The 26,010-nt window shown below is 46.4% G+C and overlaps 1 protein-coding gene across 5 annotated transcripts in view; it reads right to left on the bottom strand.

Moving 5' to 3' along the window:
- rhbdf1 (rhomboid 5 homolog 1) overlaps positions 1-26,010 on the bottom strand; it is a 150,769-nt gene that overhangs the window by 9,030 nt on the left and 115,729 nt on the right. For 4 of the 5 annotated variants that reach the window (XM_033040988.1, XM_033040987.1, XM_033040990.1 and 1 more), the window contains 11 exons: positions 22,190-22,312; positions 17,097-17,257; positions 15,891-16,142; positions 13,869-13,980; positions 11,635-11,709; positions 9,520-9,681; positions 7,976-8,079; positions 5,316-5,379; positions 4,407-4,501; positions 3,746-3,821; positions 1,152-1,252 (listed from right to left, as the gene is read on the bottom strand). In XM_033040988.1, the coding sequence (XP_032896879.1) occupies positions 1,152-1,252; positions 3,746-3,821; positions 4,407-4,501; positions 5,316-5,379; positions 7,976-8,079; positions 9,520-9,681; positions 11,635-11,709; positions 13,869-13,980; positions 15,891-16,142; positions 17,097-17,257; positions 22,190-22,312 (1,325 nt within the window). The remainder of the gene's footprint in view (positions 1-1,151; positions 1,253-3,745; positions 3,822-4,406; positions 4,502-5,315; positions 5,380-7,975; positions 8,080-9,519; positions 9,682-11,634; positions 11,710-13,868; positions 13,981-15,890; positions 16,143-17,096; positions 17,258-22,189; positions 22,313-26,010) is intronic. The other variant, XM_033040989.1, reaches the window with a different exon arrangement.

Raw genomic sequence — 26,010 nt, 5'->3', positions numbered from 1 at the left:
TCATTGTGGCTGTACCTTATGCTTATGTATGTGACAATATATCTTGATGTTGGGCCACATGGTCATGGCTTGATGAAGGAAAGCAAGGGGGCAGAACACAAGACACTGCTATCAACAACATTGAAAGGAAGCAGCATGGATAACCAGGAGGCCACAATTGAAGGGACGCTCTCAAAAGGACTGCAGGAGGTTTAGGAGAAGGACAGGAAGAATACAAGGATAGGAATTGGAACTGATCGGGCATGAGATTTCCATCCTTATAACAGTCGATGTGTCCTTGATTAATGTTTATGTTTAAACTATATGTTTAATAAACCCATCATTTCTTAACCTCCTTCAGGTTCATGCAACCTAGTAGCATGTGGTTACTTTAACTAGGACAGTGATCCAGAGATATTGATTATTGGGCTAGAGATATATTCAAATATCAAAACTGCAGAATAGAAATGCAGCTAATAAAATATACTCGGCAACTGGTGAAATGACCAGAAAGTCACAAAGAGCAACAAGTCAATTGTACACTTTCAGGGGAAGGAATATCCACCGCAGACTGGTCTCCATCCGACTCCAGTCCTACAGCAGGCATACAGCGGGCAGCACAGCAGTAGAGTTGCTGCCTTACAGCTCCAGAGACCCGGGTTCGATCCCGACTACGGGTGCTGACTGTACGGAGTTTGTACAGTACATTCTCCCCATGACCTGCGTGGGTTTTCTCTGGGTGCTCCGGTTTCCTCCCACACTCCAAAAGGCGTACAGGTGTGTAGGCTAATTGGCTTGGTAAAATTGCAAATTATTCCTAGAGTTTTAGGATAGCGTTAAGTGCGCGGGGATCAATGGTCGGCACGGACTCGGTGGGCCGGAGTGCCCGCTTCCCCGCTGTGTCTCTAAAGATTCACGACTACGCTCGAAGAAGCTACTTAATTCAAAACAGAGTTCTGAATGGACATTGACATTGCCCTTGCATACAAAGCACATCTCTGGGGATAGAGTGAAATACCTTCCAAAGCTAAAAATATTATACTCCATGAACAGTCAATTGCAGCTTTAGATTGCAGCCTTTCACCAATAACTTTGCCTTTTTTACAAAACTACAGTGCAGAATGAAGTAACAGCAATGTAGAGCTGTGATTCGAAACATTCAAAGCACCTACCCTGCGTGTAGAAAGAGTGAAAGCCAGAGTCTGTAAAACTGATCAGGCACTTCAGGGTTAAGGAATGGTAGAAGTCCACATACATCATCCATACAGGGCACCTGTAAAAACAAGGATACAGTACTCTCAGCTACGGTAAATTAGCAGTAACATAATGTGGTCGCACACCACATAAAACACTCCTCAGGCATAGCTACGTTACTGTTCAATGACAAGAAAAAGAACTAGGAGAAAAACCAGGGCAGAAGGGCCTCATTTTTGCTCTCCCGTTGGCTCAGCCACCATTGCAGGAGCTGGTGGGTAATAAATGTTCTCCCCCCCACTTCAGCGGCTTAACTGCCCACCCTTTACTTACTGATCAAGGGAGCGGCACAGTTAGTGCTTCTCTCTCACAACTCCAAAGACACAATTCAATGCTGACCTTGGGCACTGACTGAGTGGAGTTTGCCTGTTGAGACTGAACAAGCTGCAGGGGACCGGGAAACAAGAGGAGCGATTGAACTAATGGAGACACAAGCAACTGCAGATGCTGGTCTACCCCCAAAATAGAGCTAGTGGGATTGCTCCCCAGGTGTCAGCATGGATTGGAAGGGTCAAATATCCTGCGTTATCATTAGATCAGCCTAACGACTAGCGAAAACCTCTTCCTTTGCATCAATTAGATCAGAACTAAGGAGGAAATTCATCTTATGATGTAATGTGTTTAGTTTTAGTTTAGAGACAGTGTGGAAACAGGCCCACCAAGTCCGCAGCGACCAGCGATCCCCACACATTCACACCACCCTGCACACACTAGGGACAGTTTTACATTCATACCAAGCCAATTTACCTACAAACCTGTACGTGTTTGGAGTGCGGGAGGAAACCGAAGTTCTCGGAGACAACCCACGCAGGTCACGGGGAGAACGTACAGACTCTGTACAGACTAGCATCCGTAGTCAGGATCGAACCCAAGTCTCCGGCGCTGTAGGGCAGTAGCTCTACCCGCTGCACCACTGCCAGTGTTTTATTTATGTCAAATTCAGTCAAAATCAAAACTATCGAAATAACTTTACCAGCACTGACCGTGGGGTTTGGTCTACTGCTTTATTTTTTCTCTTTTCTTGTAAAGAAAGTGGGAAGTGAAGTTAACCAAGTGAGAAAGACCAGTACAACTGTTGCTCTGTATGCTTGTTTGTCTATTAAACAAAGTAGCTTAAAGATTTGGATTTATTTCTGTCTACCGCAAGATTAATTCCAGGCTGCACATTAAGGACATGTGCAATAGTCAGCTCAGACCATCACAGAGATATTGGACACGCCACCAAGGTTGGGTCCTTGATTGTGTAGTGTTTGCAAACCTTACCGTATATTTAAAGTGGGCTTGAAACCTGAAACAGGTTTAGTTTAGTTTATTGTCATGTGTACCGAGGTACAGGGAAGGTTTTTGTTGCTGCGTGCTATCTAGTCAGTGAAAAGACTTTACATGTTTACAATCAATCCGTCCACAGTATACAGGTACAGGATAAAGGGAATAACGTTTAGTGCAAGGCAGAGTCCAGTAAAATCTGATTAAAGATAGTCCGAGGATCTCCAATGAGGTAGATAGAAGGTCAGGACTGTCCTCCAGTTGAAACTAGGATGGTTCAGTTGCCTGATAACAGCCAGGAAGAAACTGTCCCCGAATCAGAAAGTGTGCGTTTTCACACACTGTAAAATGTTCCTGATGGGAGAGGGGAAAAGAGGGAGTGTCCGGAATGAGACTGGTTCTTGATTATGCTGGTGAGCTTGCCAAGGTAACGTGCAGCACAGAGCCACCAGCATTAACACTGATGGGAGATTTTGATCAGTTTGGGCTTTTTCAGTCCAAATTTATCTCCACACCAGATTAGACCAGGCAAGCTTGATAGGAAGGGTGAAAAAAATGACCTATATATCATAGAATCATAGAGTGATACAGTGTGGAAACAGGTCCTTCGGCCCATCTTGCCCTCACCAGCCAACATGTCCCACCTGCACGTCCCACCTGCCCGCGTTTGGACAATATTCCCCAAACCCGTCCTATCCATGTACCTATCTAACCATTTCTTAAATGTTGGGATAGTCCCTGCCTCAACTACCTCCTACCACCCTTTGTGTGAAATAACTGTAGGTCTTCAAGAAACAATGAAAATTATCAATCCAATAAAATGAAAGTTGGCACTGATCACCAGTCCAATGACAATAAAATAAAGCAACTTTAATAAAAATGATTACATATATTTAGATTAGGTTAGTTGAGAGATACGGCACGGAAACGCTTCCTACAGCGGTAGAGTTGCTGCCTTACAGCGCCAGAGACCCAGGTTCGATCCTGACTACGGGTGCTGTCTGTGTGGAGTTTGTACGTTCTGCGTGAGTTTTCTCCGAAATTTCCAGCTTCCTCCCACACTCTAAAGACGTACAGGTTTGTAGGTTAATTGGCTTGGTATCATTGTAAATTGTCCCTAGTGTGTGTAGGATAGTGTTAGTGTGCAGGGATCGCTGGTCAATGCGGACCCAGTGGGCCGAAGGGCCAGTTTCCACGCTGTATCTCTAAACTAAACAAAAGCCAGGAATTCATTGTAGATACAGACCTGAGAGCAGAGAGTGGCTTCTTCATGGAAATAACCTTGCATGAACTCGCAATATTCTCTTGATGTAATCTCACATCTGCAAGAAAAATCTCAATGTCAAAATATGACAAAATGTACTTAAGACCACCCACTGATTTTCCGGCATCTTTGGTTCCAGAGCTTCCTGGATTATCCATTTCTCCGGACCAACAGACGTCATGGCCTCCGAAAGGAGTAAACGGTACTGGGACGGTCCGCCCAGGCCACCGAGGGGCCGAGATACCGGCCTGCAAAGTTGGACTCGGAAACCGGCTATGGGAATGGATCTAGCCGGCTCAGGCTGGGTCGGAGTTCCGGAGTCCCGGCCACAGGGGGTGCAATCCGACCCGCTGATCAGCCGCAAAAGTCCCGATGAGGTTGAGATTGGCCGTCTCACCCAGAAATAGGCGACATATTTTTGGAGTGACCTCTGGGTTGGATTCCAAGTGCACCCTCATAATCTTGTCTGGATTAAATAAAGGAGGTGCCGGTCGGATCACCAGTTGCCGGAAAATCGGTGGTGGACCTGCAATATTCTTCCCAACCAGAATTATACCAAGCGAGTGTTTTAATAAAAGATAAATGCCGATGATATTGGGTTTCCGCGTCCAGGCATCGGTGATGTGACTGGGTTCACACTCACCTCCCCTTTGTGCCGATACAGCAGGGCCGGCCAGTCATGACACAATCCAAGTGTGGAAGGTTAGTGTGGTTTCCAGCAGTACTTTTAGTGCAAATCTGAAAGACAGAATAAAGTTAGAAACGTTCGAAGACCCAGACGGTGCTTGATCTTGAACCTTTAAAGAACATGCCCTGGCTGGGGTGTGCCATTCCATGGGACTGGAATCATCGCCTGGTCACTTTAGACTAGGGTTGTCAACTATCCCGTATTAGCCGGGGCATCCCGTATATTGGTTTGCCCAATACGGGACCTCCCTGATCCCGCATTTGATGGCTACTATTCGGGTCGAGGGGACTGTCGGGTCGGAGTGCCGAGTCTGGCCCCGCCTCACCAGTCCCAACATAGTGCAGCCCATGGAGTGCAGCAGCAGCACCTCGCCCGAGGCCCCGTCAGTCGGCAGCCCGGCCAGCTGTACGATCATCGGACCATCGCTTACCGCTGACACCACCACCCCTCCTTCTCATGACCGATCATTAGTTCATGAGTTGGATGGGGTGCCGGACTTTGCGTGCGGCGTGGGCCAAAACTCTACAGCTGGCCCGCTGGCTGGACTTTGCGTGCAGTCCAGCACCCGGGCCAACTCATCATTCACCCAGCCATGGTCGAGTCGGTCAACGAATTGCCGTCGGGAATTTGTCCCGTATTTTGACCCTTTGTCCCTGATTTGGGAACGAGAAAGTTGGCAACCCTACTTCAGATCATCACAAAACCCACGGCCCACCTTATAACCATCATCAGTAACCTTTGTAAAAGACGATGGTTAGATAATGGGAGTAGCCCGGTAACACCTAGATCACAATGAAGAGGAACATGAGCACATTGAGAAGGTATCCACCACAATTATGGGAACATTCTGACATGAGTCCTTACCTGCCATTTGGTGATGTCATCAGGCCACACATGAGGGGCAACAGAGGCAGGTTCAACACAAACCCTAAAGAAAGAATAAGACAAAGGAAGCAATTGTTAAAGTATACTGAAACAAATATCACCCTTCCAGTATGATGCTGCATATTGGGAGCAGTGCATGGACTTCGGGTGCTGTCGATACGGAGTTTGTACGTTCTCCCCGTGACTCCATTCACTTTCTCCGGTTTCCTCCCACACACCAAAGACGCGCGGATGTGTAGGTTAATTGGCTTCTGTAAATTGGCCCGAGCGTGTCGGATGAAACTAATACATGGGTAATTGTCGGTCGGCGCGGATTTGATGGGGCCATTTCCACGCGTAGGGCCCATTTCCACGCTGCATGCTTGAACTAAATTAACCAAAGTGTGAACAATGCTTCATTCCCATCTCAGAGAACTGAAGTATCCTTCCTTCTACACAATGAACCTTTGCAACATTATGCAGCGGCATTTGAGATGGTGGATTGCGTCAGTGACTGAGGGCAACTTAAACAGAGACTTATCCCCAGTGATCCTGATGCACGGAATTAAAGAATTCTTAGATCTGTCGGAAGGAACTGCAGATGCCGCTTTATAGCGAAAATAGACACAAGATGCTGCAATAACTTAGCGGGTCAGGCAGCATTTCTGGGGGGGTGGTGGGGGGGGGGGGGGGGAAGGAAGGGTGATGTTTTGGGTCGGAACCCTTTTTTGGATTGAAAATAGGGGGAGGGAACTGGAGGTTAGAAAAGACCAGAACAAAGCAGTCTGAAGAAGGGTCCTGACTCAAGACGTCACCCACCCATTTTCTCCAGAGATGCTGCCTAACCCGCTGACTTATTCCAGCTGTTTGTGTCGAGTCTCAGGTCTTTAACTCATTTGTTGCCGTTATTTGATGCAAGCTGCTAAGTTGGAGCTGTGGGTGAAGAATAATTTGTAACCAATTATTTTCAAAGAACGCAGAACCAATACATCACAGAACCTTGTTGTTAGATTTGACATTGGAGCTCAGTCCAAAGAAAAGGGCGCATCTTCTGAGAGGCGTTCTACAATTGGACAACGTAGACCATAGTGATTGGAAGGAAAACAGCAATAGGTTGAGATAAAGAACGTTGGTGCGTGCACAAGTGTTCTGCTGGTTCCTTGAGAGGTAGCACAGGGAATTCCAGAGGGAGAACCAGGGATAGAGCTGAAGTTTAGACGCGTCTTGTTATGGTTGAAGTAACCTCCTGCCTTTTCACCCAGAGAGTTGTGAATCTGTGGAATTCTCTGCCACAGAAGGCAGTGGAGGCCAAAGGAATCAAGGGATACGAGGAGAAAGCAGGAGAAAATCATACTGATTTTGGATGATTCCTCCATGATCATTTCGAATGGCGATGCTGGTTCGAAGGGCCGAATGGCCTAATCCTGCGCCTATGTTCGATGTTTCCACGTCAAATATTATCAGAGCAGGGCAAGAGATTTATGGAGCCGTGAGGTCAGGTCTGCCTCTGATGGGATTCAGTGCATCTCTGCAGGATCGTACATAGACTTGTTCATGGAGTAGCATGCACCAGGTGGGTCAAAGTGTGGTGTGGTGGGAACTAACTAGACCTCTAAAGGAAACCAAGACATTTAAAAAATGGCCATCCACCTTAAAATGCAGGCATAGAGTTTACAGCCTTGAGCCACCATGGCCACGGCCTTGGCAATGAGTGGAGGTGAATGATGCTGGAGGTTGGTGTTTCTTTGTCATTCTAGAGGGAGCACAGATGGCTGACAGGGACATCCTTAAAGTCATAGAGTCATATAGTGTGGAAACGGGCCCTATGACCCAACTTGCCCACGCCATCCAACATGCCCCATCTACACATTTGGTCCATATCCCTCCAATCCCATCCTATCCATGTACCAGTCTAAATGTTTCTCAAATGTTGCGATAGCACCTTCAACTACCTCCGCTGGCAGCTTGTTCCATCCACTGACCACCCTTTGTGTACAAATGTTAAATTCCTCAAATTCCCATTAAATTTTTCCCTTCCTCAACTTAAACCAATGCCCTTTGGTTCTCGATTCCCTATATACTGGGCAAAAGTCCAAGATCGTTTACCCGATCTATTGCTCTCATGATTTTGTACACCTCAAAAAGATCACCCCCTCATCCTCCTGCACTCCAAGGAATAAAGGTTGAGCCCGCTCAACTTCTCCCTATACCTCAGCCCCTTGAATTCTAGCAACATCCTGGTAAATCTTCTCTGAACCCTTTCAAGCTTGACAACATCTATCCTGTAACATGGTGACCACAACTGAACACAATACTCTAAATGTGGCCTTCTTCTGCGAAACTTTGTTACACACTCCTTTAATACCTTGTTATGCCCATGTCCCACTTAGGAAACCTGAACGGAAACCTCTGGAGACTTTGCGCCCCACCCAAGGTTTCCGTGCGGTTCCCGGAGGTTTTTGTCAGTCTCCCTACCTGCTTCAACCACCTGCAACCTCCGGCAACCACCTGCAACCTCCGGGAACCGCACGGAAACCTTGGGTGGGGCGCAAAGTCTCCAGAGGTTTCCGTTCAGGTTTCCTAAGTGGGACAGGGGCATAAGCCTTCAAGCTCTGCACTGTCATGCAAACAGCAGTATTTTCTTATCACGTCATAATTACCTGGGATCCTGATGGCACACCGAGCCGTGACTGCGGGGAGTCCCGTCGCCCAGTAATGGAGCACTAGTGTGATGCGGCCACTTTACCCAGACAGCGAGCCTTGACTGCAAGAGGCCATAGATCCCATTAGTGCATGTCTTGCAACCATCCAAAGTATTAATAAGGTCAACGGGAGAACGCTCCCTTTATTACAGTGTGATCACATTGAGTTTTGGCGGCACAGTAACGGAGCAGTGTGGTAGCTGCCCCACAGCGCCAGAGACCGGGGTTCGATCCCGACTACGGATGCTGTCTGTACAGAGTTTGTACGTTCACACCATGACCTCGTGGGCTTTCTCCAGGTGCTCCGGTTTCCTCCCACACTCCAAAGACGTGCAGGTTTGTAGGCTAACCGACTTCTGTAAATCGTCCGTAGTGGGTAGGATAGAACTCGGAGGGCCGAAGGGCCCGTTTCCACGCTGCATTTCTAGAACTATAATCTACATGTGTGATACACAGCCCAGCTGCATCTGTCTTGACAACAGTGCTTGATACCTCCTCTGTAACCATTGCTAAGGATACACCACAAGGACAGTGACGTCACACACACTCATTAAGAATGTTATATTGCTAGGGCAACCTCACCTTCAGCTCATTAACAAATATGAAATGAAGATTATAACACCCACATATATAATATCCTCCCTCAAAATACTATTCTGGAACTGAAATAGCAAGTCAATGTCAATATCATTTGGAAAAAATAAGACAAAGTGCTGGAGTAACTCAGCAGGTCAGGCAGCATCGCTGGAGTGCGTATAGTTTATGTTTTGGGTCAGGAGCCTTCTTCAGCCTCACCTGCTGAGTTTCTCCAGCACTTTGTCTTTTTTTGTTAACCAGCATCTGCAGTTCCTTGTATCTCGATATTATTTGATACAATTGATAAATGTGAATGCGTTGAAAGCAGCTTCCACACCAGATTACAATATTTACGTTGTACGCCAATTATAATGGCAACTTCATGACTCTCCCCCTCTCCCCCCCTCCCTCTCTCCCCCTCCCAACTAATTTACAGATACCCACACAGTGCACATTCAGACTGGATTTTTATCTTGAAATACTGTGCAATGGGTCAATCATCATTGTCTAAAGGGATTCAGGACCCTTCCTGGTCTGGCATTGCCCGATTGGACATTCACACATCTCACTGACCCCCGCTGGTAAGACTTAAGTAGAAACAAGGAACTATGCAGATGCAGGCTAATACACAAAGAGACACATAGTGCTGGAATAACTCAGGTCAGCATCTCTGGAGAATATGGTTATGTGACGCTTCGGGTTGAGTATGAAGGATCTTGAACCAAAACGTCACCTACCCACGTTCTCCAGAGATGCTGCCTGACCTGCTGAGTTCCTCCAACACTTTGTGTCCTTCTGGTAGAACTTATGCTGGCATTCTTCAGGAAAACAACTAAAATACCGTCTTAACCAGTAAAGAAGCAGCATTGTGCATTCTTACCCTCCTGCTTTTAAATATAATTTTTTTCTGGGAAACATTCACCTACCGAGCAATCTTTCTCTGAGGTTTGAACGCACCCTGACTTGTCGTTTCTCACGCAGCACGCCGATTTATTCTCCTCTTGCCTCTTCTGCGTAATTAAACTGTGCACTTGCGAGTCCTGCCTCATGCACGGAGAGAACTTTGCTCCAAGGTGGATTAAAGACTCCTGCGACAGGAAGAACACACCAGAAATAAGGAACAGACAAAGAAGGAGCTTCGGAGGTCGGCTTACTCGAAAGGACAACGAGCGCTCGAGCAACACAGCAGGTCTGGCATTATCTCTGGAGAACATGGAGAGATGACATTTGGGGTTAGGACTGAAACGTCACCCATCTATGTTCTCCATAGATGTTGCCTGACCCGTTGATTTACTCCAGAACTTTGTGACCTTGTACATATCATAAATAGTCCTTGAATTCAGTACAAAGAGAATTGGAGAGGTTACAAGTGTGGAACTCAGGACTACCAATTTAAAATAGGTCCTTGGGAAAAATAATCTGGAGCATTCCATTAAATCTTCAAGTTTTGTAAGCATACTATGAAAAATGCTTCTTAGTCAGATGACTATAACATTCAACATGTATTTATTTTACTTTACAAAAGAGAGATTTGTAATATTCTTTGTGTTTGATGGTTAACGCACGGACAAAAGAAGGGTCTCGACCCAAAGCATCACCCATTCCTTCTCTCCAGAGATGCTGCCTGTCCTGCTGAGTTAATCCAGCTTTATATGTCTATCTTCGGTTTAAACCAGCATCTGCAGTTCCTTCTTACACAATAAGATTGTTCTCTGAAGAGTGGATGAACTACAAGGAGAGATTAGGAGGAGTTGGGTTTTGTTCCCTGATGATGGTCACAGATGATGGGAGATCACTGGGTTGTGGATTTTGCAACAGCTAAGCCCAGAGGGACTGGGCGTGGATGGGGGGGGGGGGGGGGGGGGGGGGAGAAGGAAGAGAAACTGTCCCGCTGCGTTACTCCAGCATTTTGAGTCCATCTTCAAGTAGAGGAACTATGGCGAAAGTTTAGCTCCAGACATTTTGCAAGTTTTAGTTCATAAGACAGGCAGCTAGGAAGGACTGTTTCTTCAAAACCAGCTGCATTTCAAAGCTGGTCTTCTCACAGAAACATAAAAACATAGAAAATAGGTGCAGGTGTAGGCCATTCGGCCCTTCGAGCCTGCACCGCCATTCAATATGATCATGGCTGATCATCCAACTCAGTATCCTGTACCTGCCTTCTCTCCTTACCCCCTGATCCCTTTAGCCACAAGGGCCACATCTTACTCCCTCTTAAATATAGCCAATGAACTGGCCTCAACTACCTTCTGTGGCAGAGAGTTCCAGAGACTCACCACTCTCTGCGTGAAAAATGTTTTTCTCATCTCGGTCCTAAAGGATTTCCCCCTTATCCTTAAACTGTGACCCCTTGTCCTGGACTTCCCCAACATCGGGAACAATCTTCCTGCATCTAGCCTGTCCAACCCCCTAAGAATTTTGTATGTTTCTATAAGATCCCCCCTCAATCTTCTAAATTCTAGCGAGTACAAGCCGAGTCTATCCAGTCTTTCTTCTTATGAAAGTCCTGACATCCCAGGAATCAGTCTGGTGAACCTTCTCTGTACTCCCTCTAAGGCAAGAATGTCTTTCCTCAGATTTGGAGACCAAAACTGTACACAATATTCCAGGTGTGGTCTCACCAAGACCCTGTACAACTGCAGTAGAACCTCCCTGCTCCTATACTCGAATCCTTTTGCTATGAATGCTAACATACCATTCGCTTTTTTCACTGCCTGCTGCACCTGCATGCCTACTTTCAATGACTGGTGTACCATGACACCTAGGTCTCGTTGCATCTCCCCTCTTCCTAATCGGCCACCTAGTGTTTGCCAAGCAGTGTGTATACCATAGGTACACACTACGAGAATAGTGATAAGCAAATGTAATCAAATACATGATTGCACCAGAAAAAGGAAAATTCAAAGACATAAGGCAAAAAATTAGTACACTTAGAATAAACTCAAAGAATGTGCTTATTTCTCATTAACTGACACTCTACTATTCCATCACACCATACAGAAATTAAATTAAAAGCTTGAGCAGAATTCAAACTCACTTACAGAGTTTGGTCCAATCCAGAAGTTTTCTTGCTGCACAAATTTAACATTTTCATAGACACCTTTATTTCGTAAAATCTGGAGAAAGGAAAATAAAACAATGGACTCCACACACAAAATGGACGTACAGTAAAACCAAGCCAAGAACTAGAACTAACAGTGACAAAAGACGGGTGGAGACATGGACGGTCTTCAACGGCGGCGTTGCTGTGGAGTGGGTAAAGGGAGAGAATCCATGGACCCGGCAACTTTCCACCACCGAGGCTGATCCACACGTTTGTGTGGGGAAGATGTGGCGCAGAACCACAAGTGTCATAGAGTGATACAGTGTGGAAACAGGCCCAACTTGCCCACACATGTCCCATCTACATTAGTCCCACCTGCCTGCGCTTGGTCCACATCCCTCCAAACCTGTCCTCCTATCCTTGTACCTGTCTAACTGTTTCTTAAACGTTGGGATAGTCCCAGTCTCAACTACCTCATCTGGCAGCTTGTTCCATACACACACCCAGGAGAAGACCAAAGGCGCAGGAAAACCCGATTGGTCACAAGTTCACAAGTTATAGGAGTAGAATTAGGCCATTCGGCCCATCGAGTCTACTCTGCCATTCAATCTTGGCTGGTCTCTGCTTCCTAATCCCATTTTCCTGCCTTCTCCCCATAACCCTCGACACCCGTTCTAATCAAGAATTTGTCTACCTCTGCCTTAAAAATATCCACTGACTTGGTCTCCACAGGCCTCTGTGGCAATGAGTTCCACAGATTAACTACCCGCTGACTAAAGAAGTATCTCCTCACCTCCTTTCTAAAAGAGCACCTTTTAATTTTGAGGCTATGACCTCTGGTCCTAGACTCTCCCACTAATGGAAATAACCTTTTGGACCAGTACACGGATAGGACAGTTTTAGAGGAATATATGGGCCAAAATGGACTAGGCATGCGGGACATCTTGGTCAGCATGGATGAGTTGGGCTGAAGGGCCTGTTTCTGTGCTGTATGACTCTCTGGATCTAACCCCGAGTTGAACAGAAGCCGAAGGTAAAGGGTGCAACAGGGAGCAGGCTGCTGAGGTCTGGATTACCACAACGTATACCACCAATCCTGGCTTGAAGAGGAAAATGGAATCGGGTGTACTTCTGGATCTGGATACCAGGCCAATTTTAGAGTCATGTAGAGTCAAAGAGTCATATAGCGTGGAAACAGGCCCTTCGGCCTAACTTGCCCACACTGACCAAAATGTCCCCTCTACACTAGTCCCACCTGCCTGTACTTGGTCCACTTCCCTCTGAACCTGTCCTATCGATGTACCTGTCTAATTGTTTCTTAAACATTACAATAGTATCTGCTGCAAATACTGCTGCTCCGACAGCTCAGTCCATACACTCACCACTCTATGTGTGGTGAATGTTACCCCTCAGATTCCTATAAAATCTCCCCCCCCCCCCCCCCGCAAACCTTTGTCCCCTGGTTCTTGTGTCCCCTACACGGGGCAATAGGCACTGTGTGTCAACCCCATCAATTCCTCTAATTATTTTGTACACCTCTATCACCAGGTTAATTCCCGGGATGGAGGGACTGACATATGATGAAAGAATGGGTAGACTGGGCTTATATTCACTGGAATTTAAGAGGATGAGAGGGTCTCTTATAGAAACATATAAAATTCTTAAAGGATTGGACAGGCTAGATCCAGGAAAAATGTTCCCGATATTGGGGGAGTCGAGAATCAGGGGTCACAGTGTAAGAATAATATGTAGGCTATTTAGGACTGAGATGAGGAAAAACCTTTTCATCCAGAGAGTTGTGAATCTGTGGAATTCTCTGCCACAGAAGGCAGTGGAGGCCAATTCACTGGATGTTTTCAAGAGAGAGTTAGATATAGCTCTTCGGGTTAACGGAATCAAGGGATATTGGGAGAAAGCAGGAACGGTGTACTGATTTTGGATGATCAGCTATGATCATTTTGAATGGCGGTGCTGGCTCGAAGGGCCTACTCCTGGACCTATTTTCTATGTTTCTATAAGATCACCCCTCATCCTCCTGCGCTCCAAGGAATAGAGTCCTCGCCTGCTCAACCTCTCCCTATGGCTCAGATATTATACCAGACAGAAGAGGTAGGGGGCGGTGTGATTGGAGTCTGTGGTTCAGTGCTCTTCAATTCCGGCCTTTTTTTAAATTTTATGTTGCTAAATTATCCAGAGAAGAAAGGATTCTTTTGTTTATGATCAATTACTTACTGAATCTACTGTTTCATGCTGAGAAAATCCTATTGGAGCAATTCCATAGATACACACTGCTAGGATAGTGATGAGAATATGCACAAATGTAACCCAGTACGTGAAAAAAGGCCTGGAAAAGGAAACAGCCGTGAGTAAATAAACCCATTGATTTGAAGCAACAGTCTAAACATTTATCATCATTGCTAATGTGTAAGTTAGCTTCGCATCAAATTAACACAAGACTAGGATGTAGATGAACATGAGGACAATCAATGGATATTTTTAAGGAGGAGATTGCCAGATTTTTGATTAGTAAAGGGCCTGTTCCACTTGCCGATTTTTTTCGGCATCATTGACTGACTTATCAGGTCACCAAAAAATTTGCGCCGTGACTGTTTTTTTCAAGAGTCGCAACATTTTTTTTGGCGCCGCTTGATTTTAAAATGTTCAAAATCTTTTGGCAACACTGATATGACACCAGCAGTCGCCAAAAAAAATTGCTACGTGGGACAGACCCTTAAGGGGATCAGGGGTTATGGGGAGAAGGCAAGAGAATGGTGCTGAGAGGGAAAGATAGATCAGCCATGATTGAATGGGGGAGTAGACTTGATGGGCCGAATGGCCTAATTCTGCTCCTAGAACTTATGAATCGGGGAGGGTGAGTTTAAGAGCAGGACCTCAATATACTTGTGTAGGAAGGAAGTGGAGATGCTGGTGTCTTCCAAAAAGAGACACAAAGTACTGGAGTAACTCAACGGGTCAGGCAGCATCTCTGGAGAAAAGGAATAGGTGCCGTTTCCAGTGTGAACACTTATTTAAACTGAAAGTAGAGGGGGGGAGGGGGAAGAATGAGGTAGGTAAACAGGGCTGACAAGAGATGACAAAGGAAGGATAAAGCCCATAATGGTACATTGTTTGCAGGGGAAGAGATGCTGATTATACTTGTTTGCTTATGATTCACATCAAACGGCAGCTAAATAAAAGACATACTACGTCATGTCAAGTTTATTGTCAATTAGCTGGGATTGGGAGAAAAGAGCCAGTGGAATGTTGCTCCAAGGAGAGAAGAGGATTAGACGTCCTGTTTGGAGACTTCAATCTCTTCCGCCCTGACGTGAGCTATTTGATAATAGTTTGTTGAACAAATAACAATTTAGTTACAATGTACCTACAATTTTGCGATACAGCATGGGAACAAGCCATTCGGCCCACTGAGTCCATGCTTGAAGAACTGCTGCCTCACAACGCCCGATGACCCTGACTGGGTGTGCGATCTATGTGGAGTTTGCACATTCTCTCTGTGACCACATGGGTTGGTTACCTAATGTGCGTAGGGAGTGGATGCGATAGTGGAATAACACAGAGCTAGCGTGAATGGGTGGTCGATGGTGGGCGTGGACCTGATGAGCCGAAGGGCCTGTTTCCATGCTCTCTCTCTCTCTCTATCTAAACCCGTTAGCTTATATACAACATTACCACAAAGACAACTAGCAATGAAGTTAGGAGAATGGTCACTGGGATTACATGGAAAATTAGAAAATAGGAAAAACTAATGTAGAACACTGATGCCCGAGGTAAAATCTGCACTAAAAAAATAGAAGGAATGTCAAGGAATACACCCTTGGATCTATAACAATGACTGTCAGCTGAAACAATAGTCGGTCATGGTTCGATCCTGACTACGGGTGCTGTCTGTACAGAGTTTGTACATTCTCCCCATGACCTGCGCGGGATTTCTCCAAGATCTTTGGTTTCCTCCCACACTCCACAGACGCACAAGTTTGTAGGCTAATTGGCTTGGAATAAAAGTAAATTGTCCCTAGTGCATATAGGGTAGTGTTAATGTGCGGGGATCGCTGGTCGGAGCGGACTCGGCGGGTTGAAGGGCCGCCGAGTTCCGCGCTGTATCTCTAAAGCAAACCTAAACCAAAGTTCCATTATTTACAAGCTGGTGAAACGAGGCAAAACTACATCATCACTAAAATCCGCTATAAATCTTTGATAATTACTATTTACAAACCCAATCCAGAAGGCCCTTACCGATGGTCGTCCATGTTGTCTATTTGTTTCTTCACGTAACTGTCTATTCGCTTGCGGTACGTCCGGTTCGTTAGCTTGCCCACCATCCCCAGCCCGTAGGGTCTCTTTTCCTTCGCGAGCAGCTTCTTGACGGGTATTGCGATGCGCTGCCCTCTTCTCTGGCCATTCACACTGACCACCTCCTGCCTTAAACGTACCTTGGGCAGAGGAGGGGCTCCTTCTTTCTGCTTCCGCCACCCTCGTCCCAATGGGCTGAAGAAGACAATGGATCAACGATTATCCCCTCCGAGTCACCGCTAACGTTTTACATTACATTTACTGGACATGAAAATGGACACAAAAAGCTGGAGTAACTCAGTGGGCCAGGCAGCATCTTCTTCAGACCTTCATGTCTTACATCATTTAGATGAAGCTATTAAAGATAGCGGAGTCAAGGGATATGGGGAAAAGGTTGGTACTGATTGTGGATGATCAGCCATGTTCACAGTGAATGGCGGTCCTGGCTCGAAGGGCTGAATGGCCTACTCCTGTACCCATTGTCTATTGTCTATCATTTGTAGAGTGGCGATTTATCATTTTCATTCTGTGTTAATTTCTACAGCAACTCAATAGTAAGGATTAAAACTCATGGAGTAACTCAGCAAGTCAGGCAGCATCTCTGGAGGACAGGGATAGGCGATGGTTCTTGTCAGGACCCATCTTCAGAGACTGAAGGTCCCAATCTGAAACATCAACTATCCATTCCCTCCAGAGATAGACACAAAATGCTGAAGTAACTCAGCAAGTCAGGCAGCATCTCTGGAGAAAAGGAATAGGTGACGTTTCGGGTCGAGACCTTTCTTCAGACTCTTTTCCTCCAAAGATGCTGCATGGCCCACTGAGTTACTCCAGCACTGCGTGTTTTACTCAGGATATCTGCATCTGCAGTTCCATATGCCTCCATTAGTTAGGTTTGGTCTTTCTCCCTCATGCAGTCACAATTCTCTGCCTCGGAGGCAGGTTCTCTGGATACTTTCAAGAGAGAGCTAGACAGGGCTCTTGAAAATAGTGGTGTCAGGGGATATGGGGAGAAGGCAGGAAGGGGGTACCGATTGTGGATGATCAGCCATGATCACATTGAATGGCAGTGCTAGCTCGAAGGGCCGAATGGCCTACTCCTGCACCTATTGTCTATTGTCTAAGACTGGTACAAAAGCTGCAACTTACAGCATGAGGTGACTTTTCTCGAGTTCGCTTTTGTCCAAGGCGCTGCCGGTTAGATCGGTCTGATCCAGAGAGTTGCTCTCCATCTCCTTGGCGGTAACAGTTTCCGCGGGCTCAAACACCTCATCGGGATACGTGGAGAGCTCTTCGTGTAGAACTCCTTCCTGGCCAAAAGAAATGACAAAATTCAGAGAAAATCTCAGCAAATACAAGGTGATGTGGTAACTGACTGTTAGTTACCACATCATTATGGTCATGTTGAGTTGCATTTCTAAACCAGCTGGTAGAGCCGTTGCCTCACAGCACCAGAGATCCACAGTCGATCTCGACAACCGGTGCTGTCTCTGTGGAGTTTACATGCTCTCCCTGTGACCGTATTGTTTTCCTCTGGGTGCTCTGCTGTCTCCCACTTCCCAAAGATATGTCACAGAAGGTAGTAGAGGCCAAGTCACTGGATGTTTTCAAGAGAGAGTTAGATTTAGCTCTTAGAGCTAATGGAATCTCGGGATATGGGGAAAAAGCAGGAACGGGGTACTGATTTTGGATGATCGGCCATGGTCATATTTAATGGCAGTGCCGACTTGACGGGCTGAATGGCCTACTCCTGCACCTATTTTCTATGTTTCTATATGGGGTTTGGAGGTTAATTGGTCCTCTGTGCATTGCCACTAGTCGATGCAAAAGTGGGATAACACAAAGCTAGTGTGAACAAGCGACGGATGGTTGGTGTGATCTCGTTGGGTCGAAGAATCAGCTTCCATGCCGTATCTTTCATTCAAACCACCTATTTGACCAAGCTTCTTGTTACCTCTGTGCAGTTCATCGTTACATTTTGTTTGATAACAGTACAAAATCCAAAGTGCATCACATCTACTTTACAGGTACCCTATGAATAAATTGACGTAGTACAATTGCACACATTCCAGCACAACATTGCTCGTTCTTGCACAACATTGCTCGTTCTTGCACAAAGCCCACCAGATGGAGACAAACTATGGCTAACGTCAGTGGTATCGTTCCTTTACGCTAACCAGCTGCCAGTCTCAATAAACTGCTCTTCGAAAGATTAACTATTCTGAGAAAGGGAAACTGAAAGGCATTCTGATAAAAGGCACGACATCTTGATGTTACCAGGACTTGAGCTCGAGGGAGAGGTTGGGCAGTCGAGGACTTTATTCCTTGGAGCACAAGAGGCGGAGGAGTGATTTTAATGGAGCGTATAAAATCATTAGAGGAATAAATAGGATGAAGGCACAGTCTTTTAGGGTGGGGTGGGGCGGGTGGGAAGAGAGAATCAAGATCCAGAGGACATAGGTTTACGGTGAGAGGGGAAAAATTTAATAGGAGAGGCAAATCTTTCACACCAGAGAGTGGTGGGTGTATGGAACCAGCTGCCAGAGGAGGTGTCTGGCAGGTACTACAACAATAAGAAAAAGGCATTTGAACAAATACAGAGCAAAGGTTAGAGGGGTATGGGCCAAACACAGGCAGGTGGGACTGGCATATATACTTGGCGTCTTGGCTGGCATGGACAAAATGGGCCGAAGGGCCTGTTTCCATGCTGTACCACGATCTTAGAGTCATAGTCATACAGCATGGAAACAGACCCTTCGGCCCAACATGCCGCATCTACATTAGTCCCACCTGCCTGCGTTTGGCCCATATCCCTCTTGCCCTGGAGACTGCTTGACATGAGCAGTCTGTGCCTATGTAAACTTAAATTAATGTCGACCGCTACTATTAACAATAATCATCAAGGAATGTAAAAAAATCAGTACATTGTTAGGAGTTGAACAAGGTTACATTTGTAGCTTCTATTTTTCAGCATCTCCCTAGTCCAATGCACACAGAGGTTAAAATGCAGGTTGAGAATAAAGCTCTTGCAGAAAGATGAGCTCTTGGGATCGAAACAAGATTATATTCGTTGCTTTTAATTTCTCAGCGCCTCCCAGTCCTACACATCAAACAGTGACGTCGTGGCATGCGTGCAATGGAATTCACCGCAAATCAGGCTATGGTACGCAACCAATCAGTGGAGTATTCCTGACAGTGCAGTCATCTGGTCTGACAAAGCTGCACGCCTAACAAGTGGAATCCATGGTGACTACCTCAGGGCTAAAACACTGGGAAAATCCCCGATATGTTGATATTGAGCATTTCCATGGTAACACACAAGCACTGTGTGTCTCTCTGCAGCTTCGATAAACAAAGTTAAAAAACAACGAAGACTATGGCTTTGGTTTCGATCCCAAGGCACGTAAGGCTGCTGGCCCTGACGGCATCCCCGGGCGCGTGCTCAGGGCCTGTGCTGCGCAGCTGACAGACGTCTGGACTGACATCTTCAACCTGTCACTTGCCCAAGCAGTTGTCCCCACGTGCCTTAAAACCACCTCCATCGTGCCAGTGCCAAAACACTCCACTGCGGCAAGCCTCAACGACTTCCGCCCAGTTGCACTTACCCCTATCATCACCAAGTGCTTCGAGAGGCTGGTCCTGGCACAGCTCAAAAGCTGCCTACCCCCCACACTGGATCGCTATCAGTTTGCCTACCGCAAGAACAGGAGTACGGAGGATGTCATCTCAACGGCACTTCACTCCGCCCTCTCCCACCTCGACAACAGACACTTACGTAAGAATGCTGTTCATCGATTACAGCTCAGCATTCAACACCATTATACCATCTAAACTGATCACCAAACTCGGTAACCTGGGCATTGATCCCTCCCTCTGCAACTGGATACTGGACTTTCTAACCAACAGACCACAGTCTGTTAGGTTAGACAAGCACACCTCTTCAACCCTCACCCTGAACACCAGCGTTCCACAGGGCTGTGTGCTGAGCCCCCTCCTCTACTCCCTCTTCACCTATGACTGCACACCTGTACATGGTACTAACACCATCATCAAGTATGCAGATGATACAACGGTGATTGGCCTCATCAGCAACAACGATGAGTCGGCCTACAGGGAGGAGGTCCAGCACTTAGCAGCATGGTGCGCTGACAACAACCTGGCCCTTAACTCCAAGAAGAACAAGGAGCTCATTGTAGACTTCAGGAAGTCCAGGGGCGGCACGCACACCCCCATCCACATTAACGGGACGGAGGTGGAACGTGTTTCTAGCTTCAGGTTCCTGGGTGTTAACATCTCCGATGACCTCTCTTGGACCCACAATACCTCAACTCTGATCAAGAAGGCTCACCAGCGTCTCTTCTTCCTGAGGAGACTGAAGAAGGTCCATCTATCTCCTCAGATCCTGGTGAACTTCTACCGCTGCACCATCGAGAGCATCCTTACCAACTGTATCACAGTATGGTATGGCAACTGCTCTGTCTCCGACCGGAAGGCATTGCAGAGGGTGGTGAAAATTGCCCAACGCATCACCGGTTCCTCGCTCCCCTCCATTGGGTCTGTCCAAAGCAAGCGTTGTCTGCGGAGGGCGCTCAGCATCGCCAAGGACTGCTCTCACCCCAACCATGGACTGTTTACCCTCCTACCATCCGGGAGGCGCTACAGGTCTCTCCGTTGCCGGACCAGCAGGTCCAGGAACAGCTTCTTCCCGGTGGCTGTCACTCTACTCAACAACGTACCTCGGTGACTGCCAATCACCCCCCCCCCCCCCGGACACTCCTCCCACAGGAAAAACACTATGTCTGTATATATGCTAATGTAAATATTTATTCAAATCATATGCTATGTCGCTCTTCCAGGGAGATGCTAAATGCATTTCGTTGTCTCTGTACTGTACACGGACAATGACAATTAAAGTTGAATCTGAATCTGAAGAGCCCATCTTTCTGCAAGAGAACGGTTTCAGAAGATTCTCAGCAACCTACTTAAAAAAAATAATTGATATTGCTCATTTTATGTGGACAGAAGAGATCGTAGATGTGGGAATCCGAGCAAAATATATGAACAGCTAAAAAAAAAACTCAGTCGGACAAGCAGCATCTGCAGGGGCAAAAGGTTGGTGGAAGTTTTGGGGCGGCAGGGTGGCGCAGTGGTTGAACTGCCGCCTTACGGCACCAGAGATCTGGGTTTGTTCCTGATTACGGGAAGTTGTCTGTGTGGAGTTTGTACGTTCTCCCCATGACCCGCGTGGGTTTTCTCCGGGAGCTCCGGTCTCCTCCCACACTCCAAAGACGCAAAGGTTTGTAGGTTAATTGGCTTTGGTAAAATTGTAAATTGTCCCCAGTGTGTAGAATGGTGCGAGTGTACGGGGTGATCGCTTGTCGGCGCGGACTCTACCGTTGCGCCACTGCCGTCTCCCAATTCAAACCAGTGAGCCTGGGCATGCACAATACAGTTAGTCCCATTTGGCTTTTGGACAGGCACATGGATATGCAGGATGAGAGGGATGTAGATCATGTGCAGGCAGAGGAGATTAGTTTCATTTGGCATCATGTTTGGCACGAACATTGTGGGCCAAAGGGCCTGTTCCTGTGCTGTACATACTCTGTATTCTCTCCCTGAAAACCTGTTTCTATCAAATAATTTAAAACAAGATTGGATCTGTATTTGCCAGCAATTAAGGCAATGCATTCTAAATATTAAGCAAATGATACACTTCAATTGAAAATCTTTCAATGTTAAAAGATTACATAATTGAACAAAAATCATATGCTGGATGTTTGCAGGGGTTCCCAACCTTTTTTGCCCCGTTTACCCCTGGTAACTTTAACAGCACATAACAATGTCATTTCACTTATTTATGAACAACTAAAGATGAACAGATACCGGTATACCAGACGCAAACACAGTCAGTCAATGAGAAAAAAATATGTACAAATCCAGAATCAACAAATTTTTTACCCCCCAGGTAGGTGAAATTTACCCCAGGTTGGGAACCCTTGACTTAGAGGAACCCAATTCCAAATTCCATCTGAGTTTAATTAACATGAACATGATTCCACCAGTCAGTGCTGGGTCGCCATTGCTGCTTAATTTCCGTGCCGAATTCACATCAGATGTTCCTCAAACTTGTTAAAACAGCTGCAAGCGAGAAATGAGGCCTTGGGCCACACGGGGCCTTCGGCCAGCACTAAAACAAATGATGCAATGCTTGTGTTTTATTACATGTAAGGCGGCTCACTCACCCTTGCAAAGAACGAGGTGTCCAACTCATCTGGAAAATCCACTGTTTCTTCTTCCGCAAAACTGGCGGGGGTGAAGCTGCGCCTCTGAGCCCGCCGCGTCGTACCTTCCCTGAGAGAGCGCCCCTGCAAGAGTGGTTGGAAACTCGTGAGTTGCAGTTCAGGTGGGAGGCACGGTGGCATAGCGGTAGGGCCACTGCCTGATCGTGCCAGATACCCGGATTCGATCCTGACTACGGGCACTGTCTGTACGGAGTTTGTACATTCTCCCCGTGACCTGCGTGGGTTTTCGAGATCTTCAGTTTCCTTCCACACTCCAAAGACGTACAGGTTTGTAGGTTAATTGGCTTGGTATAAATGTTAAATTGTCCCGATTGTGTGTAAGGTAGTGTTAATGTGTGGGGATCACTGGTCGATGCCGACTCTGTGGGCCGAAGGGCCTGTTTCTCTAAACTATATTAAGTAACTCATGATTGGGGATACTTCAGCAGTGCTTTCTGAAACCACGTCAAGTTCAATTCAGTAATGTCTGCAAAGGACAGAACATACCAGAGTGATTCAGCAGGTCAGACAGCATCTCTGGAGAACGTGGATGGGTGATGTTTTGTGTCGGGCCCTTCTTCAGACTTCAGGACCATGAAAACCAGAGGACATAGGTTTAAGGTGAAGGGGGGAGGAAAGATTTAATAGGAACCCGAGGAGTAACTTTTTCACACAAAGGGTGGTGAGTGCATGGAACGAGCTGCCATAGGAGGTAATTGTGGCAGGTTTACGAAACATTTAAGAAACATTTTTATGGGCACTTGGCCCATATCCCTCTAACTGGTCCAAATGTTGTGATAGTTTCAGCCTCAACAATCTCCTCCGGCAGCTCGTTACATACACCCACCACTCTTTGCAAGAAAAAGTTACCCCTCAGATTCCTCTCAAATCATCCCCCTTCACCTTAAACGTACGCCCTCTGGTTCTCTATTCCCCTGGGCGTTCACCCGATCTATTCCTCTCATGAATTTATACACCCCTCCTCCTTCTGCGCCCCAGAGTCCTGGCCTGCTCAACCTCTCCCTATAGCTCACACCCTCCAGTCCTGGCAACATCCTTGTAAAATCTTCTCTGCACCCTTTTCCAACAACAACATATTTCCTATAACACGGTGCCCAGAACTGAACACAATACTCTAAATGTGGCCTCACCAACGTATGTTTCATCCCTTTTTAAATTCCAATTAGACAACAAAAAAAAATTTGACAGCACCCGATCCAATTTCTGAGCGTAAGTGTTGAGAGTTTGTTCTCAATTTACTGGAGGTGTGAGATATTAAGCTTGCAATTTATCACAAACACATACAGCTCCAAATCTACTAGACCAAGAACAGGCTGGTTTGGATTTCACAATGCTCGTTGACCCCTTAAACCTGTTCAAATGTCCTGTGCATTAGAAGCACAGGACATTGCCTGATGCCTACTCTGTACGGCTGTATTTCTTTTCCCCCTGCAAGCTGGGATCTGGTTGCAGGGCAGGAATAACAAGGTGTGAACACTTCAGCTAATATTGCGCACATTAGGCTGTGTGCAGGGATCGTGTATACATTGGCACGGGTCCTGATGTATGATGAAAACATCAGGGAAGGATATAAATACAACATAAAGCAGCGTGGTTCCGAAAGGGGGAAAAAGAAGGCATAACACGTAGTCTATGCACACACTTCTCCTTTTAATGGAGACAAGAGGCTGCAGATGCTGCAGTTTGGAACAAAACACAAGGAACTGGAGGAACTTGGTGGCCCGAGCAACATCTGCGGAGTCAAAGGGCCATTAATTTGCACCAGCAGTTTGAATTTTTGTTTCAAAAAGTTGAGTATAGGAGCAAGGAGGTCCTTCTGCATTTGTACAGGGCCCTGGTGAGACCACACCTGGAGTATTGTGTGCAGTTTTGGTCCCCTAATTTGAGGAAGGACATTATTGCTATTGAGGGAGTGCAGCGTAGGTTCACAAGATTAATTCCCGGGATGGCGGGACTATCATATGCTGAGAGAAAGGAGTGGCGTGACTTGTATACTCTGGATTTTAGAAGGATGAGAGGGAATCTTATTGAAACATATAAGATTATTAAGGGTTTGGACACGCTAGAGGCAGGAAACATGTTTCTGATGTTGGGGGAGTCCAGAACCAGGGGCCACAGTTTAGGAATAAGGGGTAAGTCATTTAGAACGGAGAAGAGGAAACACTTTTTCACACAGAAAGTTGTGAGTCTGCAGAATTCTCTGCCTCAGAGAGCAGTGGAGGCCGGTTCTCTGGATACTTTGAATAGAGAGCTTGATAGGGCTCTTAAAGATAGTGGAGTCAGGAGATATGGGGAGAAGGCAGGAACGATCAGCCATGATCACATTGAATGGTGGTGCTGGCTCTAAGAGCCGAATGGCCTACTCCTGCAACTATTGTCTATTGTTTCTCAAATCAAAGGGAAGAATGGAAGTTATATCAGTATTGGTCAATTTAGACACAAAACGCTGGAGTAACTCAGCGGGTCAGGCATCGTCTTTGGAGAACATGGGCATGGGCATGGGCATAAACAATTGTCCTCAGACTGATTGTTTATTTTGGTTTAGATATGCAGCACATAAACAGGCCCTCCGGCCCATCGAATCAGCACCGGCCAGTGATCCCCGCACGCTAACTAACACTATCCTACACACTAGGGACAATTTCCAATTTTTACCGAAGCCAATTAACCTACAAAACCTGCACGCCTTTGGAGTGTGGGAGGAAACCGGAGCACCCGGAGAAAGCCCACACGGTCACGGGGAGAACGTACAAACTCCGTACAGGCAGCACCGGTTGTCAGGAATGAACCCAGCCCGCCGGAGCAGTAAGGCAGCAACTCTACTGCTGTGCCACCGTGCCGCACTGGGTGTTGGGAGTGGAGGAGGGGAAGGAAGAGAGGAGATGCAGGCCAAAGCCTGGCAGGTAATAGATGAATGGAGATGGGGGGGAGAAGGGGCTCCAATTGGTGGCTGGATATATCATCTATCCATATTCTCCAGAATGCTGCCTGACTCGCTGAATTACTTCAGCACTTTGTGTCTTTCATTGTAGAAGGGTCCAGCCTGTCGAAGGCCAAAAGATCACCTATCCATGTTCTCCGGAGATGCTGCCTGACCCGCTGAATTTGCATTACATGCCAATGTGGCAGCAATAATGACTGCATAACCTGAATATTGCTGTCATTATGAATGCATTTAACAAGAATATCGCCATTTCAGACCCTGAACATCCAGCAGCTGAACACCTTTTAAGAATGTTCCTGGCTACCGATCTAGATAGTACAATACTACCAGGCTAATGGCCAGGAAGCGAGCGGGCAAGATCATCTCTGACCCCTCTCACCCTGGCCACAAACTCTTTGAATCACTTCCCTCTGGAAGGCAACTCCGGACTGTCAAAGCTGCCACAGCCCAGACATAAAAACAGTTTTTATCCACGAGTAGTTGCTCTACTCAACAGCCAAAAATCTGTAGCCTCCTTTGATCTGGTATTTTGTTGGTTCACATGCTTCATCAATGGTGTTTTTAATGTTTTATTATTATTAATGTTTAGTGTTTTCTGAGTCATTCGTAACTGTCACTGGATGTCATGTTGTTACTTGTGGGCGGAGCACCAAGGCAAATTCCTTGTATGTGAATATTTGGCCAATAAACTTACTTACATATTCAGATAGTACAATACTACCATTACTTTATCACACAAATGTACAGTAAATGCTCTTGATAGTTCAGTTTAGTTTATGGTCACGTACACCGAGGTACAGTGAAAAGCTTTTGCTAT

The sequence above is a fragment of the Amblyraja radiata genome, chromosome 22 (assembly GCF_010909765.2).
Source record: "Amblyraja radiata isolate CabotCenter1 chromosome 22, sAmbRad1.1.pri, whole genome shotgun sequence".
NCBI classification, from domain to species: Eukaryota; Metazoa; Chordata; class Chondrichthyes; order Rajiformes; family Rajidae; genus Amblyraja; species Amblyraja radiata.
Note: the sequence above shows the minus strand (reverse complement) of the source record. Positions and strands in the feature narration are given on the sequence as shown.